The sequence below is a fragment of the Zeus faber genome (assembly GCF_960531495.2).
Source record: "Zeus faber genome assembly, chromosome: 5".
In the NCBI taxonomy this organism is placed as follows: domain Eukaryota; kingdom Metazoa; phylum Chordata; class Actinopteri; order Zeiformes; family Zeidae; genus Zeus; species Zeus faber.
In genome coordinates this window covers 17649565-17662772 of record NC_137192.1, presented here as the reverse complement: position 1 = coordinate 17662772, position 13208 = coordinate 17649565, and the positions used below count along the sequence as shown (strand labels likewise).

Here is a 13208-nt window from a genome sequence, read left to right as displayed (position 1 = left end):
TACGCATTGTCATGTATTTGCAGGAAACAACCCCATTATAAAACGGGTGCAGTTGGTTTACCGAGGACAAGCTCATCGGACTTCCACCCTTCATCAGGCAGGGTGCTATCAGAGGAAAGTGATTCTCATATGGTTAGGAACAGAGCCACAAATAACACTCAAACACCCCGACAGCTCAAGCTCTACACGTTTCACGGCAGCAGAGTAGTTTCTTAAAGTGACGATCCATAAGATCGGTTGTGTTGGGTGGATTACACTCCCCAATATTCCATTCCAAACTGCAATGGAGTTTTTATTTGCAACATCCTCCGGGTTTACCACCGTCTTTGCTTGGACACGGTCACTTTCTTTTCTCCAATGTTTGGCTTCTTCTTTCGATCGATTGAGTTGTTTGTTTTTGGTCACTTGAGGCGGTGGGGGGATTTTTTCATTCCAGGATGCCCCTCTTTTTTTTTTTTTATATCAGACCCCAGCAAAGTGCCACCCCACCACCACCACCACCAATGTTAACAGCACACCGAGAAGAATGTGCATACTGCGGCTCAAGGACGTTAAATGGCTGTTTCTTAAAAGAAAAAGCATCAGAGACGTCTAGACAGGGCGTTCTGTATGGGGACTATTGCAAACCAGAATGAAAAACTTGATGCACTATCCCACTATTATTCAACAAAATGAGCAAAATGGCCTTAATCTTGACTCCTGTCTCCTTACGTGTGTGCCATACTTCCACTTCCTGGTGCTTCTTCACCGCTCAGGGTGTTCTTACTGCACGTCAGTCAGTGTGAGCTAGGGTGCTACATGAGCTGGGGGAGTAAAGGGAAGGGGCGGAGGGGGGAGACTTCTGCCTCGACCTTTGCTGCTGGAGAGAAAGGTGGTTGCCAGGATGTGTGACAAGCACCACAATCAGCTCCTTCCGATGAGGGAAGACAACGCCGTCGGCCAGATACATATTTCCACAGCCGGGCGAGCCCTCTTTAATGTTTTAACTCCGTGTCCTTATACGGTGCAGGGGCTTTAGAAAGACAACATCAAGGATCAACCCGACATTACAGTAGGCTTTAAGACTCTCCCTCTTCCTGCTTCCCGTAATCAATACCTCTAGAAGCAGGAGGAAGGGTACATTTTCAAAAGGCTGATGAGTAAGCCCATCGTTATGACGACTGCAATCTTATAGGACGCCCGATATCATAGTGACTAAGCACGGGACAGGCCATTAAAGCGAATGATGTCATTATCGGTATTGAGTTAGGTGGCATAAGACACAATAACTCTCTGATATGACCACAGGCCACAGAAATCCAAACCGTATTAATACAATGAGACAACAGGTTATACAACAGGTTCACAGTCGACCCCCAAAACATCACACCATAAGACAACGTGAACAGCTGTAAAGTCCAAGAACTCCAAGGCACAGAAAGTAAGAGCTAAGCTAATGTGACTCTTCAGTCTCATTTACGATGTAGAAAAGAGTCAGGGCGGAGAGCAGAATCCAAAAACGCAGCATGAACAGCACTTTCCAAATGACGCGATTGTAAAACCATCATTATGAAATCATCATGCAGGGATGTGTTCCGCTGATGTCACAGAAAAATGGAAACTGCCTAATTGATGCCATCATCTTTCAGATGGTAAGAAACAATATCCTAACAAGACTGACCTACGTATGTGTCACCCGTTTCAAATGAATTAGGCCCCCGAACACTTTTCTCCACACAAGACAGATAAAAACAGTGTTTTTATTGAAGATGTATTCGATTTAGTGTCAGTTTCCTGTCAATCGGTTTCCTAATTGAATGAAACAAAAAGAGCCCAGTGCATAACGGGGAGACTTTCTCAGTCACTCTCTTGGTCCCCCCGTCCGTCCGCGAACATTTTGCGCGCCGTGGGCCGGCGTGATGAAAAAAAAAGTTGGGAATCTCTGCTATAAAGTCTCAGAAGTTATGAAAATCAATCGATTTTCTCTTCAGCCCCATTTCGTGGGGGAGCCCCATGGTAGCACCAAAATCATCAGATCCGTCCCTGCCTGTAACTGCAACTGCCTGTACCCTGGTTCCTGCAGTCCTGCAAGTGCTTTAAAGCAGCCAATCGATTGGCACTACTTTGCAGATGGCATCCTCTCAAAGGAGGAGAATACCCCAGCGTGAATTACTAAATGGGTCCAGTGGCGTGAGCCCGTAGTCATTCTGATGTTAAAATAAGTTCCTGGAATGCTGTGAGACAGAGGGGAGGTGATGGACGAGGGTCTTCGGGCTTCCCGCTCCTCTGACTGTCTGTCTGTCTGTCTGTATGCGTGCTGATGTCATGGCTCAGGTCTGACCAGGAGACAGGGTGACGGCAGCCTGAGTAAACTGAGCAGCCCGGTTAAAAATGGACCTTCTTAACAGCTCCAGTTATAAATTAACACAGAGCGAGTCTCTGACGCGTAAACTGTTCTGTTATTTATTCTGACGTTTTTGATGCACTTTGCGTCGATGTTGCAGCCTCTTACTCCCATTTCTCAACCGGAGGCATCAATATTTATCGTTGATTTCGCTTTTTGCGTAAAGCGAAAAGAGAAACCAATGGATGAAAGGATGATCGTTGAAACCCCAATATGACTTCATATGCATGAGCTGTAATCAGATAGATAAAAACACAACTATACAAACTGTGAAAAGAAAATATTGGACTTGCATACCAATGTGATCTACAGTGTGACTACTTTTTGTGAGAGACATCTCACCTGTTTCTGGGTAAAAAGCAACAACCAGGAAATTACGTTTTCTTTCATGTCTGAGATGCTGATAAGGCTTTTATCATATTTTTGTATTAGAGATATTCTCCGATACATATACCCTTATCTGGTCTGTCCACAATTCCAGTTTTGGTATCCCTAAAAATATCTGGGTAATAATAATGATATTATAACTATTTCCTATGAACAAAGATGCAATTGACATATGGCCGAACTTTACACACATATCAATAGCTCTCACAAGCAAACAAACTCATGCTTGAACACATACACACACACACACACACACACACGTAGCCTTACACTGCCATCTTGACTAAACAGTGAACGATCTCCACCAGCAATTTAAAATAATTATAAATCAGTGTAATTCTGTTCCTCAGATCTGCTGATTTAGCTGCTGAATCTACCCCCCCACCTCCACCCCCGCCCCCCATTATTGTAAATCTTGGTCCGCTAACTGGGTTCAGGCTGCCCTGACTGTACATACAGCACATCACCATAATGGATAATCTTCAGGGCTCTGGATATTCCAGCCTTTTAATGGAATCCATAAGGGAGCGGATCCAAGGACAAATTCAATGCTCAACGGCTGTCTATACGTTCCTAAAGACTCACAGGTCAATGCCTACTTTCTGGCATGGTTTTAAGTGTGCTCAAAATGACAGGTTTTTTTTTAAGTACCAAGTGAGGAGGCAGTAACAGGACCCGATGCCGTGTTTTAAGCAGGTCATTCTTCTACTATGCATTTGATTTGAAGACTGCAAGGGCTCCCCAAAGAGTAAGAAATGGCACAGTACAGACGCATGTGGAAACACACACACACACACACACACGCACACACACACACACGCACACATGCGCATACGCACGCGTGCGCACACACACACACACACGCACACGCACGCACGCACGCACGCACACGCATACACACACACACACGCGCGCACAGTAGCTGGACTATTAAAATGACTGCACTTATCCCAGGGCTTCAAAATAAACAGTAAAAGAGGAGCAAGATTAGGGGGGGTAACTAACATTGAAATGTTGAGAGCACCATTAGAAGAATTGATACTGGCCGTGCAATTCCTTATGATAGAACATGATGATGAAACAACAAACAGCGGCAATTGCGGCGTCTGTCACGTGCACGCTCACTCCCATAAACATGAACAAAAAAAAAAAAAAAGAAAAGCAAAATAGTCAAACACAAGCGAAAAGACGCCGACGAAGGGAGCAGTTTGTCCATCCACTCACCAGCTCTGAGGCTCCGGGGTCAGCTGCTGGTGCAGCGCGAGAGAGAATCCAAAAAAGGAGCCGCGGTCTCCGAACTTGTGCAGCGTGTGGGTAGTATCCAGGTTGAACCCCGAGCAGACCGAGCTCAAAGAAAACACCAGAGCCCAGAGGAAGAAGCCCCAATGCCCGGAGCAAGGTGAAATGAAGACTTTGTGTGTGAGTCCCACAGTGGCTGCCATGTTGCAGTGGAGCCGGTTCAGGGTTTATTCCTTTTGTGGCCCCCGCAGGCTTTGCTGGAGCACTAAAAGGGAGAAGGATAAGTCCTGTGTAATTCCCCCTCTCCTTTTCCTCGCCGCTCTGGCCTCTGTGGACGGCTCCCTGGTCCCCCTCTCTCTCTCTCTCTCTCTCTCTCTCTCTCTCTCCCTCTCTCTCCCTCTCTCTCCCTCTCTCTCTCTCTCTCTCTTTCTCTCTCCCTCTCCCTCCCTTCTTCTGCCGTTGTGCCTCTCAACTCCCGTTTGCTGCTGTCAGTCTACAGAGCAGCCTGAGAAAATGTGGACGTGTGTTGGCAAGAGCGTGTGTGGGGTGAACGTCCACTCTCGATGTGTGTCTCTGTGTGTGAGTGTGTGTGTGTGTGTGCGCGCGCGCACCCCCCTCCCTTTCACGCGGCGCTGCCCCCTTACTCGCTGTATGTGACTGAGGGAGACAGAGGACAAGTGCCTTGAATAGCCCGCTCACTCCTCCCCCTCCTCTCCTCTCTTTCAGTCCCTCTCTCCATCCCCCTCCTCTCCTCTCCTCTCTCAGCTGACATCAACACTCAAGGGACTGCTGCCAAAATACCAGGCGAGGTTGTCAAGATACTTGGAGGCGGCCTAATAGAGCCAGAGTGAAAAAGGGCTGCAGAGTTTTATCTGTGGAGCTCCCTTGGGCAACGTCGTCCCCCCTCGCCCTGGCTCGGGAGCCCAGTACGGAACAAGAAGGGGAACCGTCAAATAAACCAGAGACGGGTTATCAGGGGGGTCGGAAAAATTGGGTTTAGACAAACCAGACTAGGAATCTATTTGTCTTTTCCCGAGGGAGTTTGACGGCGACACACCTTAAAAAAGCCGACTTCCGAAACCGATCTGCAATGAATTAAGAAGCCGAAGAAATGCAAAGTGTGCAGTCTCGCAAACGCCACTGGAGTGTTCTTAAAACAGAGAGAAGAAGAACCGTGTGCGTTTGGACAGAAGAAGGCTCACGAGGAGATTGAATCGTTAGATTTATATCAAAAAGGAAGGAATGACCCCAAAAAAAAGGACACATTTGCACATAGAGTACAGGCAAACGTGTCGCCGATAGTTTGAGCATGTACAACACCACTGTATCAGCCGAGTGCAGTGGTTCTCAACGAGGGGTCCGGAGACCCCCAAGTGGTCCTTCAAGAGGTTCCCAGGGGGTCCCCGGCAAAATGATTATGTCAAGCTTCAGCATTATTTAATTTCTAAGACGTTGGCACAATTAGAGAATGTACGGTAATGACTGTTTTGATCATAGCATCATACCATATATAACATATATAACATATATAATTATATCATATCATGGGAACCAATCGATAAAAAAAGAGAATCACTGGCCTGGTGAATGATCATTGCAAATACAAACATTTTAGGAAGGGACAGCGTGCTACAACCTCACTTCAGTTTGCCTTCGGCTGAGTTCTGTCTGTCTCGTGTGCATTTGTGCAGCTGTCTATGGGTCCCGCACCTCAACTGTTCCACACCATAAACCTCATACAGTTGTCCACTAAAAACACAGGAACTAGCTGTTAAGGTTTTTGGGAGGGGGGTCCTTTTTTCAAATAAATTTTATTGGAAAGGAAAAAAACGCTTCCTTTCAATTTGAAGTGAGAAAACTGTTTGCTTGGAAATTCTGCCCTTGCAGATTGTGTCATCAGAGTGTTAACAGGGGGAGAGGAGTCTGACTTTATGAAAGTTTAATAGCCAATATAAAAAGAAAATATTCTGTTATTTTTTTCCCATGCCTCTGAGAGCTTATACACTGTCAGGCTGTACGTTGGATATGAGCTAGTAAAAGACCATTAATGCAAACTGTTATAAAGGACTATGTAGTCTATTTGACTTCATAATCTGACTCAATTGTGTGTAAGTATTCCAAAATAGCTTAATTCAACTGTGTGTTCGTGATGAGTCACGCAGTTTGGCCTGCATTCCAGCATCCAGAGTGGGATGAAAAACAATGGCGTGTTTGGCATCTTCAGCCTACATCTGAACTGACAGCGTTCACAAGTCGCCCTCTACAGTCCTCGTGTGGTACAAGAACGGAGCAAACAAACATACGTGTGTAAAATAGGTTTTTCCATTCAATATATATCCTGATCATCAGTGCTATTATATCTTTATCAACCATGCTTTTGGGTGCTGGAAATATGTGTGTTGCCTTGCCTTGTATCTATTCCCTAAAATTGTATTTATTTATTTATTTATTAATGATTTAATTTGTTTATTTATTTGTTTGTTTCTCTATTAATGAATGAATGAATGAATGAATGAATTGATTAATTAATTATTTCGTTCTGTTTTTCCCAGAATGAGAAAAATGAAACTTGTAAAGAACACAACCATACGTAACCATGCATGGAGGAGGGGGGGGGGCCTTAAAAATCATATTTTTTTGCACCCACACACGTGTCCCTGAACTCTATATTCAACAGGCAGTGTTGAAAGCTACTGGTACATTCTCCTTGGATACGGCTCCACTATAAGCCAAATATAAACGTCCAAAATACTTAGTATGAGCACAAAGCAAAAGATGAAAAAGAGGAAGCTGTGTGGGACTTACTGAAAATGCGGAAAACATCTTAATGGCGGCTTGGGCAGGAGGCCAGACTAGAACGCCTGCAGGAGAGAACAAAGCACAGTAAGAGGGAAGCGTGGAAGAAAAGACTAAGGGAAAGGAGGAAAGGAAGAAAGGAACGGCAAAGGGAGAGAACAATAGTGACAGGCGGCTTTAAAGACTATCTCCAAGATTGTCTGTGACACGGGGCCTCATTACCAGTCTGAGCAGCACTTCAAGGAGGGAGCTTGTTTTAGACTGCCGGGTCATTTCCCCTCTCCTCTCTGAGGGAGCGGCGAGTCAGCACTATTACCGTATGGATTCACGGATCGCCGGGCGCTATAATAGGACACGGTTGTTGCTGTGCGACTAACGTGGGTGCAATCACATCCAAAAGTAGGGGTTGAAAAATTAAATAAACCACGCTCAATATGTGAACGTAATGTCAACATGATTGTTTGGAAAAGAGTGGCGTTACTTATAGTGTAAGAGCTTTCGAAATGAGACCTGAGAAAAGAAGACTGAATGAAACTTTTTTCCTCCTGGTTGCTGTACTACACTACATCAGAGAATGATACATTAAAAAAAAAATAATAATAAAATAAAATAATAATAATAATAATAATAATAAGTAAGTAAGTAAGTAAGTAAGTAAGTAAGTAAGTAAGTAAGTAAGTAAGTAAGTAAGTAAGTAAGTAAGTAAGTAAGTAAGTAGATAGATAGATAGATAGATAGATAGATAGATAGATAGATAGATAGATAGATAGATAGATAGATAGACAGACAGACAGACAGACAGACAGACAGACAGACAGACAGATAGATAGATAGATAGATAGATAGATAGATAGATAGATAGATAGATAGATAGGTAAGTAAGTAAATAAATAGATAAATAGATAAATAAATAAATACGATTCGTTTGGTGACAGACTCCGTCAGATAAACATTTCTGCATAAATCCTAACTACTGACGAAATATTAACTACTTAACTACTTTTCTTATCAGTTACATTTCCAACGTTACATCTTTCAAGCGTCTCCGGTGCGGAACACTCCGGTGGAGGCCTCCGCCGTCCCAGTTCAGCCCCCGGACCTCGGGGAGATAAGACCGAGCTGACGCCCAGGCACGTCTACACCCACTAGTATCGGCTTTTAACAGGCCCATGTAGAGGCATGTTGTGGTCTCCACAGTACAGAACATTTGAAGAGTTAAGAAACCCGTAAAATATCCCGATTTATGAGCCTTTTCTTTTCCATTTTTTTTTTTTTTTTTTCCAACGCAATACACTACGGTTACAAACAAACAGCAACAAATGTCCGGTTTGCTGCACTCCAACAGACGCGGACAAAATATTTGAAAGGGAGTTTTATACAGAGAAATCCATCCTTTACTCACAGAAACCCGCTTTATATTTTGACGCATTTAGTGTGACTTCCCATCACCCGTGTGCCGGCCCTGACCCGTGCTGGGGACGTCATCCAGCAGCCGGTGACGTCACTAGCGTGTGTCCGGGCCGGGCTTTCGCCTCGACCTTCTCGAAACACGAATCGGAAAGTAAAGATGAAAGCGCCATCGTGTGGCAGTTAAAAAAAACATAACAAAGGAAAGTTTGGGGTATAAAAAGGCGATTATTAACCTACTTTTAGGCAAGAGATGGAGGCTGTCAAACGATCTTTAATTATCAAATTATTACTGACACAGAAGTACAGTGCAGCAGGTGCATAGCATAAAATGGTACAATAGGAAGAAATAAATAGCATAATATAAATTAAGACTTTATTAGTCCCCTTGGGGAAATCCACAAGCATAATCAAGCAGCATCAATAAAAAGAACATTAATTATGTTAAATAACTCATATGCCTTTGTTTCCTGTGCAACAACTCGTTTTCATTTGCGATTCTGGCCTTGCACTGTCTTCATCGTGTCGTGCATGCAACAGGTTTGCTTATTCCGCCGCTTAAAACAAGTACTGTACATCGTTCCGATCTACGCCCCATCAATATTGAGGGACTGGGGCGCCGATGTAGGAGGGGTTGTAGGGAGGGTGGGCGTGGTCATCCGGCCGGCGGGGAGGCTGGAAGGCGGGCACCGGCTGCCCTGGACCCAACGCAGCCGGGCCGTAGGGCGCCCCGGGAGCGGCTAGAGGGGACGGCACGACGAGACGGAAAGATTCAGAGCTTGTTGTCACCCCCAGAAAAGAACGGACGTTATGCAGCTCATTGTGTACTCAGAGAGGCAAAGACTAAAGACAGCATACAACATACAACATACAAGTCCCAGAAGAGCTGGATGGGAATGAGTAGCACCAAGGTAACCCTTTGATTTCAACACACCAAAACGATTTACTCCATGGTGTGAAACATCCAACTATGAACACTTATTCACAAAAATGTACTCTAGTTTGGTCAGATTTTAGGACAAAATGTGGCATTATGTTGTATTGTGCTCAGAGCACCCTTGTAAAAGAGAGAATAAAGGTTCATCACAAATAGTGGCAAAGGACGGTGATGATGATTATATCCCCGTTTAGAAGTGCTCGCAGGTGAGATGTCCCCCAGCCCTGTGTTTACGATCTTGCGCAAATACTCGCCAAAGTCCACATGGGGCGGTGGGGGTGCGGAGGGCATGGGTGGAACCCCGTGACCGTGAGGCTGGAAGGGTACAGGCTGGTATCCCGGGTACGGTGGAGGTGGCTGCTGAGGTGTGTAGATCACGGTGGTGTGGTTGGGGGTGTCTATCGCAGCTGGATTATAAAGTTTCAGTCTCGGGTTAGTCACCTGCCTGGGGTCACATTTTTAAATTGTGTAGACAGACATTTATACGCAACGGTACCGGGCATGGAAGCAAGATATAAGACCACGGGGAGGGGGGGTCAAATTAATCTTTCGAGTCTTACCTGTATGTCTGCGTTTACAACACTTCTTGTAGAGGAGGCAGCAAGGACACACACAGCAGAGGACTAAAGCCAGGCAGATGACGGGAAGCAGAGAACCCACGATGCTACCCAGGATCACGCCAACTCTGTGTACACTCCCACGAGCCAAACTGAAAAGCAACACCCATATGAGATTTGTTATTGAACGAGATTTTTCGAATGTCGTGAAATTTTGTGTGTCTAATACCCCAGGGTTCAAGGTCTTTAGTATTAGATCGAATTAACTTCCGCCCTTGCACTGGAAACCACCCATGCACTGGGTTGATCCATCCCAGCACCTTATTGGACATTGGCCTTGCTCTTCGAGAGATAGTCGAATTTTAGCGTCGCCGCAGCAGTGTTTCGACTTGCAGTTTCCACAACAGTAGACATCGCACTGTTGGACCTCATAGAGATTTCCATGTCTGTCCGTGTAGGCTGTGCAGTAGTCAGCTGTAAGGTGAGATACACACGATGATGAACAGAGCGGTTCAGGTGACGAGTCAAGTAGAGCCGTCTCAAGACAAACTAGCATTAGTAATTAACTCAGTTGGTATGCCATTTTAATTCTCTGTCCGAAATTTGTAAAAGAACTTCACTCAACACTGCCTTGCAAAAATACAACACCATTATTATGTGTCCGTCTCTAGAGACCTTCCTCGGAACAATCATGGTTGTTCTCATCAAAGTCTCTACTGACAGAAACACAAACTTTGAAATGGTTTGAAGTCACGTTAACACTTCAACTTTATCAGCGTCATACGTTCTTAAATAACAAGCAAAGGAAATGGTTAGAAAATGTTGATCTTTACATCGTCTTAGAATGTTTTTTGAATTAAATCCAACTGAATACTCACCAGATACAATTGGGAGGAGAAAGATGTATAAAACACACACAAGAGTGGAAAGGACGTCCGGTACCATTGCCGTGATTTTCAGTAGAAAGTTAATAATGTTCTGCAGTGGAGAAAGTTTCAACATGTCTTCCCCTCCCTTGTGACAAGTGACCCGACAGCATTCCACACTGTGAATACCTTTTTTGTTTGCCATAACCGTCACCAAATGGAAGATATTTTCAACAGAAAGAAATCACAAATTTGCTATAGGTGATGAGAATGTGTATTTTATTTAACTTTGCAGATAAGTAGTCCTTTTTTCACAAGTTATGTACTTACAATAACATTTATTCACTAGTATCTGTCATTGAATGGAGAGTATGGTGATGCAAGAGCATAGATCTGTTGTTGCCGTTTTCATGAGGCTCTTAAATGGCTACAATCCACACACCCAAAACCTGAAGTAATCATTGAAAAACTAACTGGCCAATAGACCTATTCGAAACAAAAACACAACTTTTTCAAGTCGAGTCTTCAAAACAGCATAGGCAAAAGGTATTACCACATAATCAAATCAATGGATTATTATAAGTGCATATATGCAGACATCACCAATTTTGCTCTATTAGATAAAAAATAGCTCTGTAGACATCTGCAGGCATATAGGATACCATCAACGACTTTAACACAACTCAATGGGTAGAAAATTGTACTATCAATGCTCGTTATATGGGGAAACAATGGAGGCTACCAAACATATAATCTGCGTCTTTATAATACTGTGAAGCAGTTGAGTAATATAAAAAAATATGTTGTCAAGTCCCTTGACTTCATTACAAAACTCCAAAAAAGTGCAAGTTGCAAAGCAAAGAGTCGATCAGACAATTCTAAAGAGGGACTCCTACACGGCTAAAAATAAAACCCTAATAAAGAACATGGACAGACTACCGAGGTGAGTTAAGATGGTTCACAGAATAGGTCACTTGAGTGAAAGCACGGTCAAGGCAATTGATCCAGGATACGACAGCGACAGTGGCTGTGTTGTATGATTACAAAGTGATGGAAGGGTGACAGAACAGCTGCCAAGATAAGAGATTTAATTTGGAAACAAATAAATGACTTAAAGACTCAAGTCTCTACTATAGCGGAAGAACCTTATTTACTATATAGAACAAATCTAACAATAACTGCACGTGGGCTTGTTTATACAAACGAACAATGAACAGGTTTCACAAAATCAAAGTTGGAAAATATTCAACAATTTAAAAAAAGGTTTGCATTAAAAGAACTAAAAACTATGGCATGCAGCATATTGGTTGAAATGAGGACGCACGTGTCTGTACATGCTACTAACAGCTTTGCCGGATATAAGGCCGTACTGCCCAAGGGCATAGGCACAGTTTTGCTATTATCAATGAGGAAGCTAGACGGCACCAATATTTTAACAGATCAGAATTCAAGAATTACAACTTCATGAAGCAAAGGCCAAAAAAAAAAAAGAAAGAAAAACAGATAAATATGAATTGAGACTTGAAAAAAGATGCAATTAGTGGCAAACAGCTCGAGCTAAAACGAGTTACATTTAAAAAAGGCACAGTAGACTTGTTTGGTTTTTTAACAAAGCGTTACACCTTTCCCAATGTTGTTTGTAATCGCTGCTTATTCTTATTTGGTCTTGAACTTTGCTCTGCAAACTATGTAAATGAGGAATTGACTGTACATAAAAAAAAAACAACAACACTTCTTTCCAGTGGTTTTTTTCTGTAATCTTCTATCTTGTTTGTTAGACGTTCATGTACAGTCAACCTCCTAAACAGGCAACAGCTTGGATTGCAAAATGGTATCACAAAAAAACGAAAAGAATCCTGAGCTGCCCAAACCTGATTTGGAAACAAAAAAACCCCCAGGGGGGAGGGGGCACCCGTCAGTGTCAGCATTCACACATTCGATTTTGTTTAGTCAAGACCACAGTACTACGCTACAAACTAAAAGGCTTAAAACCCATCTCATTACCTTCATTTTGTTCATCTTTCTTATATAATAAGCTTAACAAACCGGCAAGTGCAATGGGAAAGTCGTGAAACTGGTGTGAAGCGTTTTAGATGACAGTGGAATGGTTTCACATTTATAAACCATTACTGTAGGAAGAGAGCATGACCATCAGCCCTACAAACTATGGTCCTACCTTTAAAACTAAAAGACAATAACTTCACACGGGTTGCCTACTGAAATGAAGGGGTTGCTTTAGTCAACTAATGCCAAACACTTGCTTTTTGGGGCAATAAGGTTTCTTTATGAGTCCCATCTATAGGGCCGACCTTATATCCTGAGTATACAGTAACACTCAAAAACTAGATTCTATTCCTCAGGTGTGGTCTTTGAGGCTTTAAAACACATCATGACATAAAACCATGTTAACAGTGGGCCAAATTGGCACTTTGGTTTTTGTATAAATCAAAAAGATGCGTGCAGGACTTTGTTGCACACTGCACTGACGACCAGGCCCGTGGGTATTGTTAAGAAATAGCAGTGGAAACGCATCTAAGAGAGAGAACTCAGGATATTATTGATCTATACATGACTAGCCCAGAACCAAGGAAAAACAGACAAAACAAAAAAAATCACCACAGAAGGTTGTATTACCT

At 43.3% G+C, this 13208-nt stretch overlaps 3 protein-coding genes across 5 annotated transcripts in view; all 3 read right to left on the bottom strand.

Moving 5' to 3' along the window:
• Positions 1-4389, bottom strand: part of itga7 (integrin, alpha 7) — a 41584-nt gene extending 37195 nt beyond the window's left edge. For all 3 annotated transcript variants that reach the window (XR_013844173.1, XM_080001337.1, XM_080001338.1), the window contains exon 1: positions 3995-4389. Coding sequence is in view for 2 of the 3 variants with exons in the window: in XM_080001337.1 (XP_079857463.1) it covers positions 3995-4212 (218 nt within the window). In the remaining variant the exon portion in view is untranslated. The remainder of the gene's footprint in view (positions 1-3994) is intronic.
• A 4148-nt stretch (positions 4390-8537) lies between these two features.
• On the bottom strand, positions 8538-10718 carry LOC307231101 (uncharacterized protein). Its single transcript, XM_080001667.1, has 5 exons — positions 10585-10718; positions 10027-10180; positions 9710-9858; positions 9404-9556; positions 8538-8952 (listed from the first exon to the last, which is right to left on the bottom strand). The coding sequence occupies exons 1-5, from the start codon at positions 10706-10708 to the stop codon at positions 8810-8812; spliced, it is 723 nt and encodes a 240-aa protein (XP_079857793.1). The 5' UTR covers positions 10709-10718; the 3' UTR covers positions 8538-8809.
• A 116-nt stretch (positions 10719-10834) lies between these two features.
• The window catches only part of LOC307230078 (protein shisa-5-like), a 9057-nt gene continuing 6683 nt past the window's right edge, over positions 10835-13208 (bottom strand). The window contains exon 5 of the mRNA XM_080000278.1: positions 10835-13208. This exon is cut by the window's right edge and continues 374 nt beyond it. The gene's annotated coding sequence lies outside the window, so the exon portion shown is untranslated.

Bases quoted from the DNA above. Each gene is read 5' to 3' on its own strand.
- LOC307231101 (XM_080001667.1), bottom strand. From the start codon at position 10,708: ATGTTGAAACTTTCTCCACTGCAGAACATTATTAACTTTCTACTGAAA. The intron at 9,859-10,026 runs GTGCTGGGATGG...GTTGCTTTTCAG, and splicing joins CAAGGCCAATGTCCAATAAG to TTTGGCTCGTGGGAGTGTAC. The intron at 9,557-9,709 runs GTAAGACTCGAA...TTTATAATCCAG, and splicing joins TTGTAAACGCAGACATACAG to CTGCGATAGACACCCCCAAC.